At 32.2% G+C, this 15,060-nt stretch overlaps 1 protein-coding gene across 1 annotated transcript; it reads right to left on the bottom strand.

Moving 5' to 3' along the window:
* Nucleotides 1–324: 324 nt before the first annotated feature.
* On the bottom strand, nucleotides 325–5,822 carry BBS5 (Bardet-Biedl syndrome 5 protein). Its single transcript, XM_070650550.1, has 8 exons — nucleotides 5,685–5,822; nucleotides 5,431–5,579; nucleotides 5,303–5,371; nucleotides 2,814–3,055; nucleotides 1,991–2,153; nucleotides 1,727–1,857; nucleotides 1,508–1,652; nucleotides 325–683 (listed from the first exon to the last, which is right to left on the bottom strand). The coding sequence occupies exons 1-8, from the start codon at nucleotides 5,732–5,734 to the stop codon at nucleotides 607–609; spliced, it is 1,026 nt and encodes a 341-aa protein (XP_070506651.1). The 5' UTR covers nucleotides 5,735–5,822; the 3' UTR covers nucleotides 325–606.
* Between the last annotated feature and the right edge of the window lie 9,238 nt (nucleotides 5,823–15,060).

The following is a 15,060-nucleotide window of genomic DNA, read 5'->3' as shown; positions in this document are numbered from 1 at the left end:
TTTCTTTCGAAAGACTGCCAGTTGAAGTCTTGTGTCGCACGGGCTTGTACTAACGAGATAGGAAGGAAAATTAATATTTTGATGGCAAAAAAAGAAATAAAATTGCAGAAGCGTGCCGTTTCTGTCTAACACTGCAAGAGATAATGTCTGCATATTTTGCATATATCATCGCGAATGTATCTACAATAATTCACACTTTTCGCTTCCTACAAACTATTGCAACTTGCCTGAAACTTTAAAAATTTCATTTCATTAAAAAACTCTTTAAATTAACAAATTTAAATTTATTCATTTACTAAAATGAAAATAAAACTTTCCAGCAATCTGATTCTTAGCCAGATGTAATAGCAACAAAAAAATAGTAAAAAAAAAGACAGAAAGAACACCAAACAAAACAAAAACTTTTCACTTTATTTATTGTTCCTTTCCAAAGTTTGTATTTCCTTAGCAATTATTCGCTCTGTCTAACGTGTGAGAAAATGAAAAGAATGAAGAAAGAAAACACAATGCAAGAGATTTTCATTCTATTGTCAATTGGGATACACTGCAGTCGTAGATTATTGCAATAGTGAAAGAAAAAATTATTTTCCTTTTTTTCCTACTTCTTTATTTTCCGTTATTTCCCATCACATTCCACAAATCTTTTATTGTATATCCATCTCGGAGCTTTTCCATAGCAAATCCTAACAATAATAACAGACAGAATAATGTGTTTGTATAGAAATGTTTTTTAAAGCACTAAACATCAATTCGATGTGTTTGATGGGGGTTCTAAGGAGAGATTTTAGTTTTGGAAGGTTTTAAAAGCTTCTACTGAATTTCCTTGACCAAAAAATAGAGAATATTTAAAGAAAATGAAGCAAAAGATGACGCAAACTATGAAAATTAAGGCAATTGATTCAAAAAACTGAGCAAATGATGCAAAAGACGAAATACATGAAGAAAGAGATGCAAAAATGAAGCAAAAGACACAATAAGTGAAGCAAATATTACAAAAATGGAGCAAATGATGCATATATGAAACACATGATGCGAAAATGAAAATAAGTGATCGAAAACCGAAGCAAATGATGCAAAAATTAAAAAAATGTAAAAAATCAAGCAATAGATGCGAAAAAAAATGAGTAATTGACGCAAAAAACTGAGCAATTGATGCTAAAACTGAATCAATCTATTGAAAAAATGAAGCAAGTGATCCAAAAATGATGCAAAAGATGCAAAAACTAAGGAAATCATGAACAAAATTGAGCAATTGATGAAATAACTGAGCAAAAAATGAAGCAAATACCGCAAATAATGAAGGAATTATTGCACAAGTGAAGCAAAAGATTCAAAAAATGAAGCAAATGATGCAAACAATTATTAAAATTTGGCTCGAAGTAAAAAGGAATCACAAAACAGAACCACCAATAAAATTATCTCTCCTCATCGCATATGTAACAAGATAGAAATAGACAAATTTATCGAAGGACAAAACCAAAATTGTATATTTACAGCACATATTTACCTAACTCTTTACAATAGAATGGTTCTCGACGATTCTCATTGTCACCTTCCCTCAGATACATGGTAAATTTACTGTTAATTTCACTTGATGATGCAACATCTATTTCTGCAATGTCATCTATTTTCAAAAGATCGTCTTCCTTTTCCTGTGAGAATTACAATGAATATTTTGGAATGGCTAAAAGCTATCCAGAACTATGTGCTGATGTTATTAATTTACCTTCACATTTCTATCGAAATTTACTCCAAAAATTGGCGTCTCACTATAGACTGTGTATAAAGATAAAATTTCCTTATAAACATCATGCAAACGCTCCTGGGGATCAATGCGAAAGCCCAATACATAATTTCCTATAATACCACAAAGAGTTTTTTCATTAGCTTAGTTTACCGTCCTACCGCGTATCAGTGATGAGTTATAAAATATTTAATGGACAAAGGACCACGTTTTGGGGCATGCAAATCTTAATTACATATTACTCACCTGCAGTTGATGCTGTTTGAATTACTAAAGCTAAACCATATTTAGACTCTCTCATACGTACGCTAGTAATTTGCATATAGGGTAGAGAAATATTAAAGCTCTCATTTGCATCAGCATACCACACCAATCGAATATTTGTGATCACAAATATGCCCAAATTGCCCTGCAGAATGATAAAAGAACTTTTTGAAAATTTTCTGTGGTTCTTCTTTTTTTTTGGAAAAACTTTTTTTGATGCATTATTGCTAAAATTGTGGTTTTCGTATTTGATTTGGACGAGTGGCTAGATAAATGTATTATTATTCATAGCATGAAAACATCACATTATGTGGATTTTAATGAAGTTATGGGTTTTATTAGATAATTATACATTGTAGTGCTGTTCTAGTTAACGCTATAGGTCGTTGCCACATTGAAATTTGTTTATTGAGTAAATATGCGGATAATTAATGTAAATTAAGTTCAAAAATAGCAAAAGCTTTTACGAGATGGGTCTGTTTTTGCTGAAAATTCAAATTTAAAATGCCAACGGATGTTTACTCTAATTTTACAGTATTGCACTTAGTATTAGCGTCAACTAGCGATAGAACCAGCATTCAAGAGTGGCTACAGATCACAACTGACATGCACAACCGTCGAAAATCCGGTTTAATAAAATTAAATTCCTGTACAGGTAAATAACATCATTTTTTTTCATCCTATCAATGCGTTCTAATGCTAATAACCTCAATAATCCCTCAATTATCTCACTTCCCAAATCAAAGTCCAAATCAAATAATCGATTAAAGAGGAAAGCAAATAAAAATAAACGAGAATTACGAACCTGATCGCTTGATAGATTATAAATGCCGTTCAATTGATTATACACTTGCTCCTGTGGTAGAATGTTTAATTGACCATCTGTCAATATAGCACTTCGCAATTTCAATTCGCGATATAACGCTGTGGCTTGATAAATTTTATAGATTTCGAATATTGATGCGAAGTGAGCTGGATTTGTGCCATAATCGGTGAAGATAAATTCGAAACGTTGCTTTGTGGTGCTTGTCAATACGTACAGTGCCTCTATATTCAATCGTAGAGAATTTGTGGGAATGAGAGAACGAAAATGAAAAAATATAAAATAAAATTTCAAATGAATAAGTGAAAATTAAGTGTTATTTTTCCTCGATTGATGCTTTCGATTCCTCCCCTCATCTATGTACTTTTCGGATATATTTTTTCGAGCTATATTTTCTCACACAGCAAAGCTTTCAATATATTAATGAAAATGTCAAAGCTTCAATTTCATGACATTCAATTTAATGTGGTTGTTTCTATCAAGCTATGACCGACCAGAACGAAAAAAAGAGACAGAAATGTTGTGCAATTTTTTTTGCCTGTGGATGTGCTTTGTTTTTGTGTTCAAATGATGCTATTTTGGGAATTTTTTTAGTTTTGGATGATTGCATTTTTAAAGAGACTAGTCAAAGGTCGATGATAATGAGAATTTCCAACAATCAGAGTTCACAAAAGTCAATTCTTAACAATTTCCAATCAAAACTCATCAAATTTTAGTCAAACCTAATCAATTTCCAGTTAAAGCTTATCAAGTTCCAATTTAAGTTCATCAAATTTCTGTCAAAACTCACCAAATTCTAGTCAAAATTCATCAATTTTTAGTAAAAACTAACCAAATTCCAGTCAAATCTCACCAAAATCCTGTCAAAACTCATCAAATTCCACTATCCATCATCATTGAACTGCTGAAATGCGCCAACATTCCCTAACAACTCACAAAATTCCACACAAATTCATCCTCTAACTTCCTTCATTCCTCTCAATTCCGAATCAAAATTGAATTATGTACACAGAAATAAAATTTTCTTCTTCCTTCTTTTTGTTGCTTGTTTATTTTATATATTCTATTTGCTCTTGCCTCTCTCATTGAAAATTGTCAGCGATTTAGTTTTGCTACTTCCTCATTTTGATTTATAGGGAAGTCATATTAAGCACTTAAAATATATCAACAATTTTAAATTCATCATATTTGAAGATAGGAATTTAATTACATGATTTTAATTAAATCAACCACAAGAAATCAGAATTTGATGAGCATGTAAAACTTTTTGATATAAGAAAATTCTTATGGCATCTGATAGAATAAATGAATGAATGGAAATAGTTTAAATTTATTATTTGATTGTCTCGAAAATTTTCAAATTAAATACTTTTAAAATCAAATTTATTTTGTAAATTTGAATTGAAAATTGTTTGAGATTGATGTCAAAATATTATGTTAGAAATTCAATTTACATCAAAGTTTTCAGATGCAATTTTAAGTTGGAAATTTTTACTAGGGGGTCATTCGAAAATGATGGCCATGATGATGCAGACGTTCATAACAATGCAATCTACTCTTTTCGAAAGCCACAAATTGATTGATGGATGAAATTAGGGGTCCGAATGACAGATATCCGTACTATCCGTTTCCGGCAATTACCGGTAAATATCCTTTACCGTCAAATTCCGATTACCGGTAATTTTCAGACCTCTAAATGAAAATTCCCAAACAAGGTCAACTTGACTGTGACTTGTTTCCGGATTCGATTCTAATCTGTTACATCATTTCAGAGACATGCTGGTCTGGTTAAGGAATGTCCCTATCACTCTCTCACTCTAATTTCATACTTTCCTATGGTTAACCCGAACAGACAAAAAGCACGCAAATGAGTACACTCACTTAAATGAACACGCTCTATTATATTGATTGAATTTACTTATAAGCACACTAACTAGGAGTTTAGGCACTCTAATTAGGTAAGTATAACCATTTTCTGGTAGGATAACCTTCCAATAAGACAAGCTCCTTGATATAAGAATTCAAGAAAATCCATTAGGAATGTTAGTTGATTCCGAACTTTACATAGACACTAAATAGCTACCAAAAGGAGTCCTACGTATCCCTGGTCAAGAATTCTTAGAAGCAAACAAGAATTATTGCCTAAAATAATTTCTCAAAGCCATCACACCTCAAACTACCCTTAATACCAAACATCATACACTGATGACCCACAAAACCATCCATAGAAATTTTCCGAAATTCAAAACTTCAATTCGATCTCAAAAACCAATGTCTTGACAGAAAATTTCATTCATGAATAGCAAATTTTCATGACAAGATTTATTGACAGCATAATAATGTAAGAAGCACCAATTCCCACAAAAAATATTTTCATATTTCATGTCTTGTCTTTCAATTTTATAAGAACATAAAACTGAAAATATTTCTATTGTCATAAGAATGTTAAGGGAAATAATTTTATGATCTACCTGTACTTGCTCGAAGTCTTGATATCACGTTCCTTGCATTCATAGTCACGATAGCAAAGAATCCTATAGCTGCAATATACAAAAAAAAAAGAATCAGTAAGTCTAAAAAAAGCCACAATCTGTCTTACATAATGTAAATTTAGGATTCGTTAGTGAATACCACATAATTCTCAAGTTGGTGACAATGACACGTCCAATATCTCCTGAATTCCCTTTAGTATCTTCAACCGAATCAATTACATCCAAAACTCGTTCACCATTCCGAAGGTTCTTGTGGCTGTAAATGAAACGAATAAACTGATGAAGACATGTCCCATAAATGTATGTAATATGAATGGGAGATTATTTTTGATGACATATTTTTGATACTTAAATCACATACATGTTTTGTACATCAAACTTTATCTCTCGATCTTCCCACACTTTCGACATCGTTTGGTTCACTTTTTTATGAATTTTGCTTCCTTTTAATTGAAATTACTTAAAAATGCATTTTTATATTCTAGACTTTAAAAAATTTTGTTATTTCCAATTCCATTCGATTTCTGTTAACAACATATCGTTTCCTGGACAACGGAAAAAAAGTACACAATCGTGAAAAAATGAATTACTTGCACATGACCTGGATTGTACGATTTTTTTTTTTTGTGTGTACTAGCGTAAAAAAATAGAATGAAGTGGAATCGAGGTTGAATAAGAAGTAAACGTTACACATGAGTTGTTAGAGCGCATCTCTATGGATTTATGTTGGAGGTTATTGATGCATTCATAAGGATTCTTAGTAAATTATATGCTGATTAATTCTGATTTTTATAGCCTGTGGGGGTCGTTCATTTGTTATGTAACTATTCATTTTTATTAAATATCAAATAAGCCCAACATCCAAATCCGACTAGCAACCTGTGTGCCGCAGCACACTAGTGTATCCCCAAAAATATTTGAAATTGCCATTGACTGCATGCCGTATGCCGTTTCAGTCGATTCTTACTACCAAGGCGTGCCACGAAAAATAAAAGTTTGTACAGTACTGGATATTCCCATTCTTCAAGGAATTTGTGAGGCAATCAGTCCAGATGTTACCTTCAAATGCATGACAATAACTCGATTATGAATATTTTGTTGCCGAAATCGGAAAATCGGTTGCTGAAATTCGGCACTAGATCGGCATGACGCTGGCATGGACTCGAATTTAGACCGAGTCACGTCGAGTAGAGCCAAAATCCGCAATTTTATTCTTTTCCCTTCCAAAAAATAGCTTAACTTTTCCAGCCATATATTCCAAACCCAACCATCCCTGAAAAAATTGTCACTCTTAGCACCATACAGCGGACGGATAAAATATGAAATTGAAATGATAAATGTTTTAGAATGAAATAGGAGCTTTTTGGTGGTCATTTTCAATAAATAAATTTCCTCTTCTTTTATTTTTCATTACTAAAAGACTTCCAACAAGAATAATGCTCTACTTTTTTTTTCTTCTCTCATTGTTATCCTTATAGACTGTGTATTTGAAAAAAAAAAGTAGATGCATGCCTGAACTGAATGATAGTGCATATACGTTATGCCATTGAATTTATCTTCACATGCTTTGCTTCACTCCTGTGCGAAACGTGTTGTAGGTATCCAGTTGCTGTCATAAGCGAACATCTACACATATTATGTATTTTATGGATAGATATTGTGAGTCGGTAGACAAAAAGAAAAAGTATTGGTAAAAAAGGCTGCTTTTTGGTTAAGTTGAGTGGCTAAAGCGCATTTTTAGGATTTTTAACTTGCTTAAAATTTGGAAATGAAATTTGAAGCCTAAAGCTTGAAGCCTCTATCGCTGCCTTCCGTTTGCCAACGACTAATACCAAATCCAATACTGCCTCTAACGACAACTTCCTTCAAGGAATTCATTCGGACTCAAAACTGTCCACATCATCTCTTAAAACTAGCTCCTAAAAAAAAAAGCTGTATCCAGTTTTCTATCGAAACACACATCCATAATATTCCTGATATCTTGAATACACACACACACACAATTTATGTATGACTCGATATAATTCACAATGGAGTATCGGATAACATGAGAGTAATTTTTTTTCCAGTAGTCACACCTAACTTTGCATGTGGTCAGAAAAACAAAATCGGAATTGCACAAAAAAAAAAGAGTTCAATCTCTTAAGTAAAATTTATTCTCTGATTACATAAATGGTGTGGGGTTTTGTATTCAGTTTTGATTTACAATTTGTAATTCAATTGAAAGCATTGAGTGGTTATGAGCAGAGACATGGATAATAATAATGGAAAACAAGATTCTCGATTGGATTGAGTTTAATGGACGATCATGTTACATCAGGTTTGGATATAAATAATTTTTTGTCGGTCAGCAGAAATTTATGGAAATTTATTATATTGATTTGAAATTTGAGCTTTAAATTTAGAGTTTTCTAGACCTGATTGCCTGTTGAACCCTTCTTTGTACAGCTGACTCCATAGATAGCAAGTTGTAAGCCCATTATTGCTATCCTGATTGCGGAACTGCTTCCCTACAGACGAGGTTCTTGAATAGGCTTACTTACTTCCTTACTTCACTGGTCGTACAGATCAATTGTGATCCATTACCTCCCACAGGAGTCGCCTGAAGCTGGTTCGATCGTTGGCCACCACTTGCCAATTTCGGATACCAAGTGCATTACTATCTCTATCGACAGCTTCCTTCCAAGAGTTCTTTGGACGTCCACGGGCTCTTTTACAGTTCAAAAAATCAGCTTTGAAGACCTTAATTAATGGATTTTCCACAGGTCGCTTGAATAGGCTTAACACCCTTAAGGGTGTTTTTAGTGATGACAGGGGCGGCCTCGAAGAGAAGATAAGCACTTGACCTTTGGAAAACCCATGAGTTAAATCGATAGCTTCCTCAACTCCCTACTTTGCAGCTTCATTTTATTTAAATTGGACTTTAATTTCAGCAATTTATCTCCCAAATCTTGCCCAAATCACCATTTCATCAAGTACATCCCTCAATCTACCAAGCAATTTATACACAATTTCCCTCAAAAAAACAAAAAAAAAAGTTTTCAACCCTTCATTAAGCTTCCAATAGAAATGTCTGGTAGCAATGATACAAATTTATCAAGAAGCCATTTCTATCTCTTTTTCCTTCTTCTTATTCTATTTGATCTATGTTTCAAGTGAGATTCATTTGGTATTAAATCCACGTATTATACATTCAACAGTCGTTAAGATAAGATTTTTTTTTTCTTATTCTGTTCAGAAGTTTACGTATGTGAACTTTGTGTATGTAGCAAAAAATGTAGCAAAACGGTTATTGTAATAAATTTAAAAAAAAAATTTCTCTATTTTTATTCCTGCCACCCTCACCACAAGAAGATGGGAAGATGGAAAGGAAATGCTTAAGACATTTCTGCTGATCATTGAGAAAAATAACAGAAATGTTTGAAAATGTTTTCACCTGTAAAAACATGGGAACTGAATTTTATGGTGGATGTGTGGATGTTTTGGGTTGTATTGAGATTTTGAGGAGATTAGGTTGAATTTTAAGGAGATTTTTGGATATTTTGAATAAATACACTGTCCATCAAATTTTGTTACTAAAAAATTCTGAAAATCTTTTAAATTTATAAATAAATCCTTACTTAGTGCCAGAGGAGCACTTTAACAGGAAAAGATCATGCTTTCATGCTACACAAATAGCACTTACTTACTTTTTCCCTTCACTAGGACGCACGGTAACCCATTGCCGCGTTTAAAGAACGTCTGTAGTCAGCTCTATCTTTCGATGATTTCTGCCAGTTTGGGGTATTCAGAAATAACACTACAGTAACTAAAAGCGGTCTCTTTGCCTGTTTGGAACACTGACAATAATTTTATAGTGACATTCACGGGGATTTACAACGCGACTAAATGATATGACTACAGAAGTACAGTTTGGCGTATTTGCAGCAGCGTAAACGCATATAATTACTTATTGGAGCTGATTGAAGGATTAGATTCCGACAGTTTCATATCGGAGTATCAAACTAAAGTCGTTAGAGCACGGTTCCTAGCATATTAACAATAAAATGTCAAAAAGATATCGAACTGATGGTCTTTAATTATTTAAAGAGTATTTTTGTTCTCTCGGAAGTATTAAATTAGTGTTTGGAACTAGAGTGATTATCAATCTTAGAACTAGATCTTTATGTATTAAGAAGAGCGTCATTAGAATAGGCAAAGTGGCAAAGTGGACCAATTTAGGTACGTGAGTATATTATTATTTATGCATCAATATCCTAAAAGGAAATCACCAAAAAACTACATTTCCCCGCCCATCCTGATCATATCACTCCAAATGCGTCTTATTAGTCCACTCAAATCACCTTTTTTTTTGTTCTAACCATGAATTCATTCATCCTTTCCAATAATGTCGGTACGATATGGTTTTGGTATAAAAGAATATAAAATGAATGAAATTCATTGTGGAGATGAGCGTATGGGAATAATGTCGTATGCAATAAAAAAACAACAATGAAGGAATAAAATAAAATAAAAAAAGATGGAAAAAGAAGATGAAAGTCTAAAAGCAGCAAGATAGAAGAAGGAAATGTATAAAAATGCTCTTAAATCAACAATCTTCGCTTACGTGGCTAAACATGTTTTGGCAAAAGCTTTACATCTGTTTGCATAACCATCATTTCTTTTCACATATACAACCATAAAATCACCTTCATATAGCCTAAAAGTGAAGGAAGCAGCAAAAAAAATAAGAAGAAGCATTTTCAAGAGAAAGAAGGAAGAAAGTGCGAAAAGAAATCAAGATGAAGAAGAAGCAGACATAAATCCTGTTGAAAATATCCGTGAGCTACACAAGAGGGAAAAAAAATTCAGGAAGCCAAAGATTGTTCCTTGCCATTGTTTTCATTGTTGCCTTTATTTCTATAATCATTTTGTGTTCCTCTCACTTTAAATCCTTTTTTTTACTTCCTTACGTCGTGTCTCAAACCACACAAAAAAAAATCTTCAAATTTACGGTAAAATTGTATGCCTCGTGTATGTCATTGAGACTGTTTACTTTGCTTGCTGAGCAGATAATTTTATTTAAGAAATAACGGGGAAAAATTTCATGAGAATTTTTTTCAATTACATGGCACTGATTCTTATTTTTGTGTGTGAATTTATGTCACTTATTTTTTCAAGAGCACGCATGAAAGTGTAATGAGGGAGGAGTGGATTTATACTTTAATTTTTTTTCGTTAGCTTCGCAAAGATGTTTGTCGATTCTTAATTCTGTGAATTTGGATAAGCTGCTTTTCGTTAGGCAGATACTGCTGAAAGGTAGAAATGTTAAGATTTGCAGGGTTTGGTGGGGGTTGATGTGATGGACGAAAGTAATTGCATCTCTAGTGGATTGGTTCTTTGCATGACTTCAGATTATTTTTCGCAGAACACCTCGACCAAAATCGCAGACATATGGTTCAATGACATTTTCAAAAAAATTTGGATGCATACTGATATGCCACGGCACACAGGTCGTCCACCACTGCACAAGATTTTAGAGCTTGATTTACAACTAATCCAGTAGTGGACAATCTGTGTACCATCAAGTATTTTTTGGAAATTCCATGAATCGTATGCCATGTGTGGTTCCGGTCGTGGCAGGCCGTGGCTTTCCATCAAGGCATGTCGCGGCCCAAAAAGGTTGTCTACCACTGAACAAATCTTTCAAAAGCACAAATTTTCTCAATCCCTGCATGCATGTTTACTTTACTTTCTTTACAAGTTCTTGAAATTTTGAATACCTCAACCTTAAAAAAATTCAAGATTTTTCAAGCACGTGTCAATTTAGAAATTTAATTGAAGATTCCTCACCAACTCTTCACATTCCACAAAGGATCTTCAAAAAAATCCACTAGAGCGGATCAAAGAATCGCGGAACTGGTTTCATACAAATCAAATAAATTTCCTAGAATTTCCTGAATTCACCGCAATTGTAGGCAAATAAAATTTACCAAGTTGAACAAAATTTGAATGAAAATCGTCCCAAATTCAAATATTTTACTACCTTTGTAGTTAAAGAAGTTAAATAGATTTTGAATAATTATTCAGGAAATTAAAGGAAAATATTTTTTAATTTCCTTCACGCGAGTTTGACTTCTTTGTAATAATGTTGAATTTTGGTATAAAGAAGGTAGTCATCATTTAGGCATGAAATTATATAGAAAATATTGAGTTATTGTAATTAAAGCATCTTTAGCTTGATTTTACGGATATTGTTATGTGTGAGTTTGATTAGATAAAAAAATTTGAAGTAGGAGCGCAATTGCAAGGATTGATGTGGGTTAAAAGTGTACAATTTTAGAGAATTTGGGGATTTTTGTCAAAAAAATTGAAGTTCAAACTCAAAATTCTTTGAATTCTCTTCCTTTTTGCAGTTCTTTTAATAAAATTCAATTTAAGGAAGTGCAAAATTCTGTAAAAAAATCACCAAAATTGTAATTTTGATGTCAATTTATCTCAATTTATCACTCTTCCTCTTGTGTCACTCATAGTCACAATTCGTGACCTTAAACTTAAATTCTGTTTACCAACCTTCAATTTCAATCAGTTCAGTGAATTTCTTGAATAAATTAATAAAGTAAGGGTCTAAAGATTCAATAATTATTTTTTTTATTTTTTCCGTTCATTTTTCATCAGAAATGGCAAATTAAGCTCATTGAATTTTCAATAAACACAAAAATGCAGGCAGTCGCTTTGAACATTTTACTGGTATTGTGAAATTTTATCATAAAAATTTAATATTCTGCGCAATTTTGACAATTTTTCTTCAATAAATGGTCAATATTAAGAAAATAAAATGAGAAATCAGAAATTCGCCGAAATATTTTCATAAAAAAATCATTTTTAATGCAAGATTGACCATTTTTTCGGAATTTTTAAGCATCTATGATGGGACAAAATTGAAATTGAGAGATTTGTTTGAATGTTAAAATAAGAGATTTCTTTGAAATTTATGACTTATTTTGTGAAATTTCAGGCTTTAAATTTTTTAAATTTTAAATTATTATATTTAAAGTTGGTGCTGGTCACCTGGTACGTTACGTAGCAAATCGACTTTTTTATCAATCCCCACTCCTTCATCACTCTGTAAGAAAGAGATTCTGCCAAGAGAGTTACGTAATAACTGACCAGTCCCTTGCTTATGTAATGTAAAAGTCAAGTTAAAGTTTATTGTGAACAGAACAAAGAACAAATTTTTGCTACAACTTTTTATCTCAATTTTGAAAATAATATTTTTCTTTGAAATATTTCTCAGTTGCTATGTCTTTCTTGTTGATCTTGAATACTTTATGTTTGAAATACAAGAAGTCCATTTAATAATTCAATAAAATTATTCTAAATAAATTCTAAAACAATACTGACAATTATAAATTATTGTGTATATAAATAATTCATAATAATAGCTTTGTAGATAGAACTGTCGAGACTTGCAGATGTCAATGGAATATTTTATGTTCTGCAATATCCAACTCCGTGATGGACAACCTTTTATTTTTCTCGGCATACTTTTGTGGTAAGCTCTGGCCGAATCTGCAAATGGAATACGCTTAATTGTATTTCTAAGAGATTTTGGCCTTACACAATTGTGACGCGGATCACAGGTTGTCCACCACTGATCTAGATGCATCAAAGGTACATTTATGGACCTAAAATATCGAAAATATTCTTAAATGCAGTCCTCATCACATGTAATACCAATGAACATTGGTATGATGTCTACGATCTTACTCTAACCTAGGTCCTGATTCAGTATCTTTGGTATGAAAGACAAATGCTCCACACCTAAAGCCATTGTTGTGATTTGTTCCAAAAATTGACTAAAAACTCAATATTGTTCCTCAAACATTTCATTTTTACCCAGAATGTAAGTCAATACTCTCATAAAAATCCAAGAATTACTTTAAATTAATCTTTAATTCATCAAACATACTTAAAATCATTCTCATGAGTGTTTACTCTCTTACTCTCTTATGAATTGATTAGCATCAAATTCCTCGGTCTACATTCACTCATGCTCAAGTACATAGACAAACAAACTTTATGTCATTGATATTCGAGATGTAATCAAAATGTACTTTTACATCACTTTTTCTTTAGAAAATGATACATGATACAATGTAAACAACTTTTATTGAATATGCATCTGCTCATGACTTTCTGGAAACTTTTCTTGTTGATGAATGATGTCAAAATTTGTAAAATGATTTGACTTGAGAAATTTGAGTGTAAAATTAGTAGCAAGAATTAAATTGAATTTCGATATGTTAAATAAGAAGATTGGAAATAAATTCCATGTGACTTGTTGGAAATATTTAATTTTTGAATAGAAATTGATTGATTTTTTGAATGCAGGTGGTGCTGTTATTAAGTTTATATTGCAAAATAAGATTATATTCCAGCACATTGTATTGAATGGTGTAGCAACTAAGAATCTGTGAAATAGCTAGCTTTAAGTGACGTCTAAGTTGGGCCATGGATCACAATTGATCAGTACGTCCCCAAATGGACAACTTGACATGATCTCCAGCAAATAACTAAAACTACCGTCAACTAATGATATTTTCTCCGGAACATTCAATCAAATATGTCATTAATCGATTGTAGGTCTATTTGTGGTCCAGCTTATCATGTCAAGCTATCCATTTTGGGTCTATTTAAATAGAACCACTTACGTTAACTAAATCATATTCTTAGGGTTCAACAAAAAACTTCAGATCTGCATGTCCGACATTTTATATGAGCAACTCTTCAATTTTTCCTAACTTCAAATGCGTCAAAAATTGCAGGCCTGCATAATAAACCGGTTTATTCATCAAACCGTGGACCAGCGAGGCCAGAGCAAGGGCTTTCGGTGAATTCTGGCTACGTTTCAGCTACAGCGTTGCAGTTATTTTTAACAACTTCTATTAACAAATCCAAATAAAGCTTCTTTAATATTGTATACCATTGTAATGTTCTTAATTTATTTCACTTTAAATTTTCAAATTTTGAAACTTGCCCTTTTCACAACCAGAACTTAAATCTTTTCTTAAAATTATGTTAGCATTTCAATTTAATATTTTTTATTACATTATTCATCTGTTTTCTATGTTAAAAGCCATAAAATTGATCCGACAAAATACTACCTCATGTTTTTCAATAAATTAAAAATCTATATATGAATCATAATGCCAAAATAAATCGATCCTTAGCAAAAAACTCACAGCACAATGCTCTTTCTCTCAAAAACAATCGCAATCACATTTTAAACACAATTCGATCTAGAAAAAAATGAACAAAAAAAAAAAATTGGAAATGCTTTAGTGAACAAAAGACAAAAAAGCCGAGAGAATTATCGTTATCAGTGCCATTTATGTGTCCTAATACCTTTTTTGTTCTCATCATAAAACAGATGAAAAAAAAACTTTGGTTGAAAGGAATTGGATCTAAAAATCCAGACAGAACAGATTGCTTGAAATTGCATGTCACAAATCAGATTGGATAGATGTTATACTTATGTGCGTGTGTATATGAAATGCTATGACATGAATAATTTATTCGATTTTTGGTGTGTGCTGAAATGCGTACAACATAATGTTTGTCATATGTACTATATCTCTTTCACTCGATGCCTTTATCTTCTCATATTTTTTTGTGTGTTGTGTGAGAGTCTTGCCTCATCACTTGTTTGCCTGCTTGCTGGCTTGCTTTATCTGTAATCGTCTCAACACAAAAAA

Source organism: Chironomus tepperi, unplaced genomic scaffold (genome assembly GCF_022539635.2).
Source record: "Chironomus tepperi strain 1889 unplaced genomic scaffold, CSIRO-AGI_Ctep_v1 contig_445, whole genome shotgun sequence".
In the NCBI taxonomy this organism is placed as follows: Eukaryota; Metazoa; Arthropoda; class Insecta; order Diptera; family Chironomidae; genus Chironomus; species Chironomus tepperi.
This window is presented reverse-complemented; position numbering and strand designations above follow the sequence as displayed.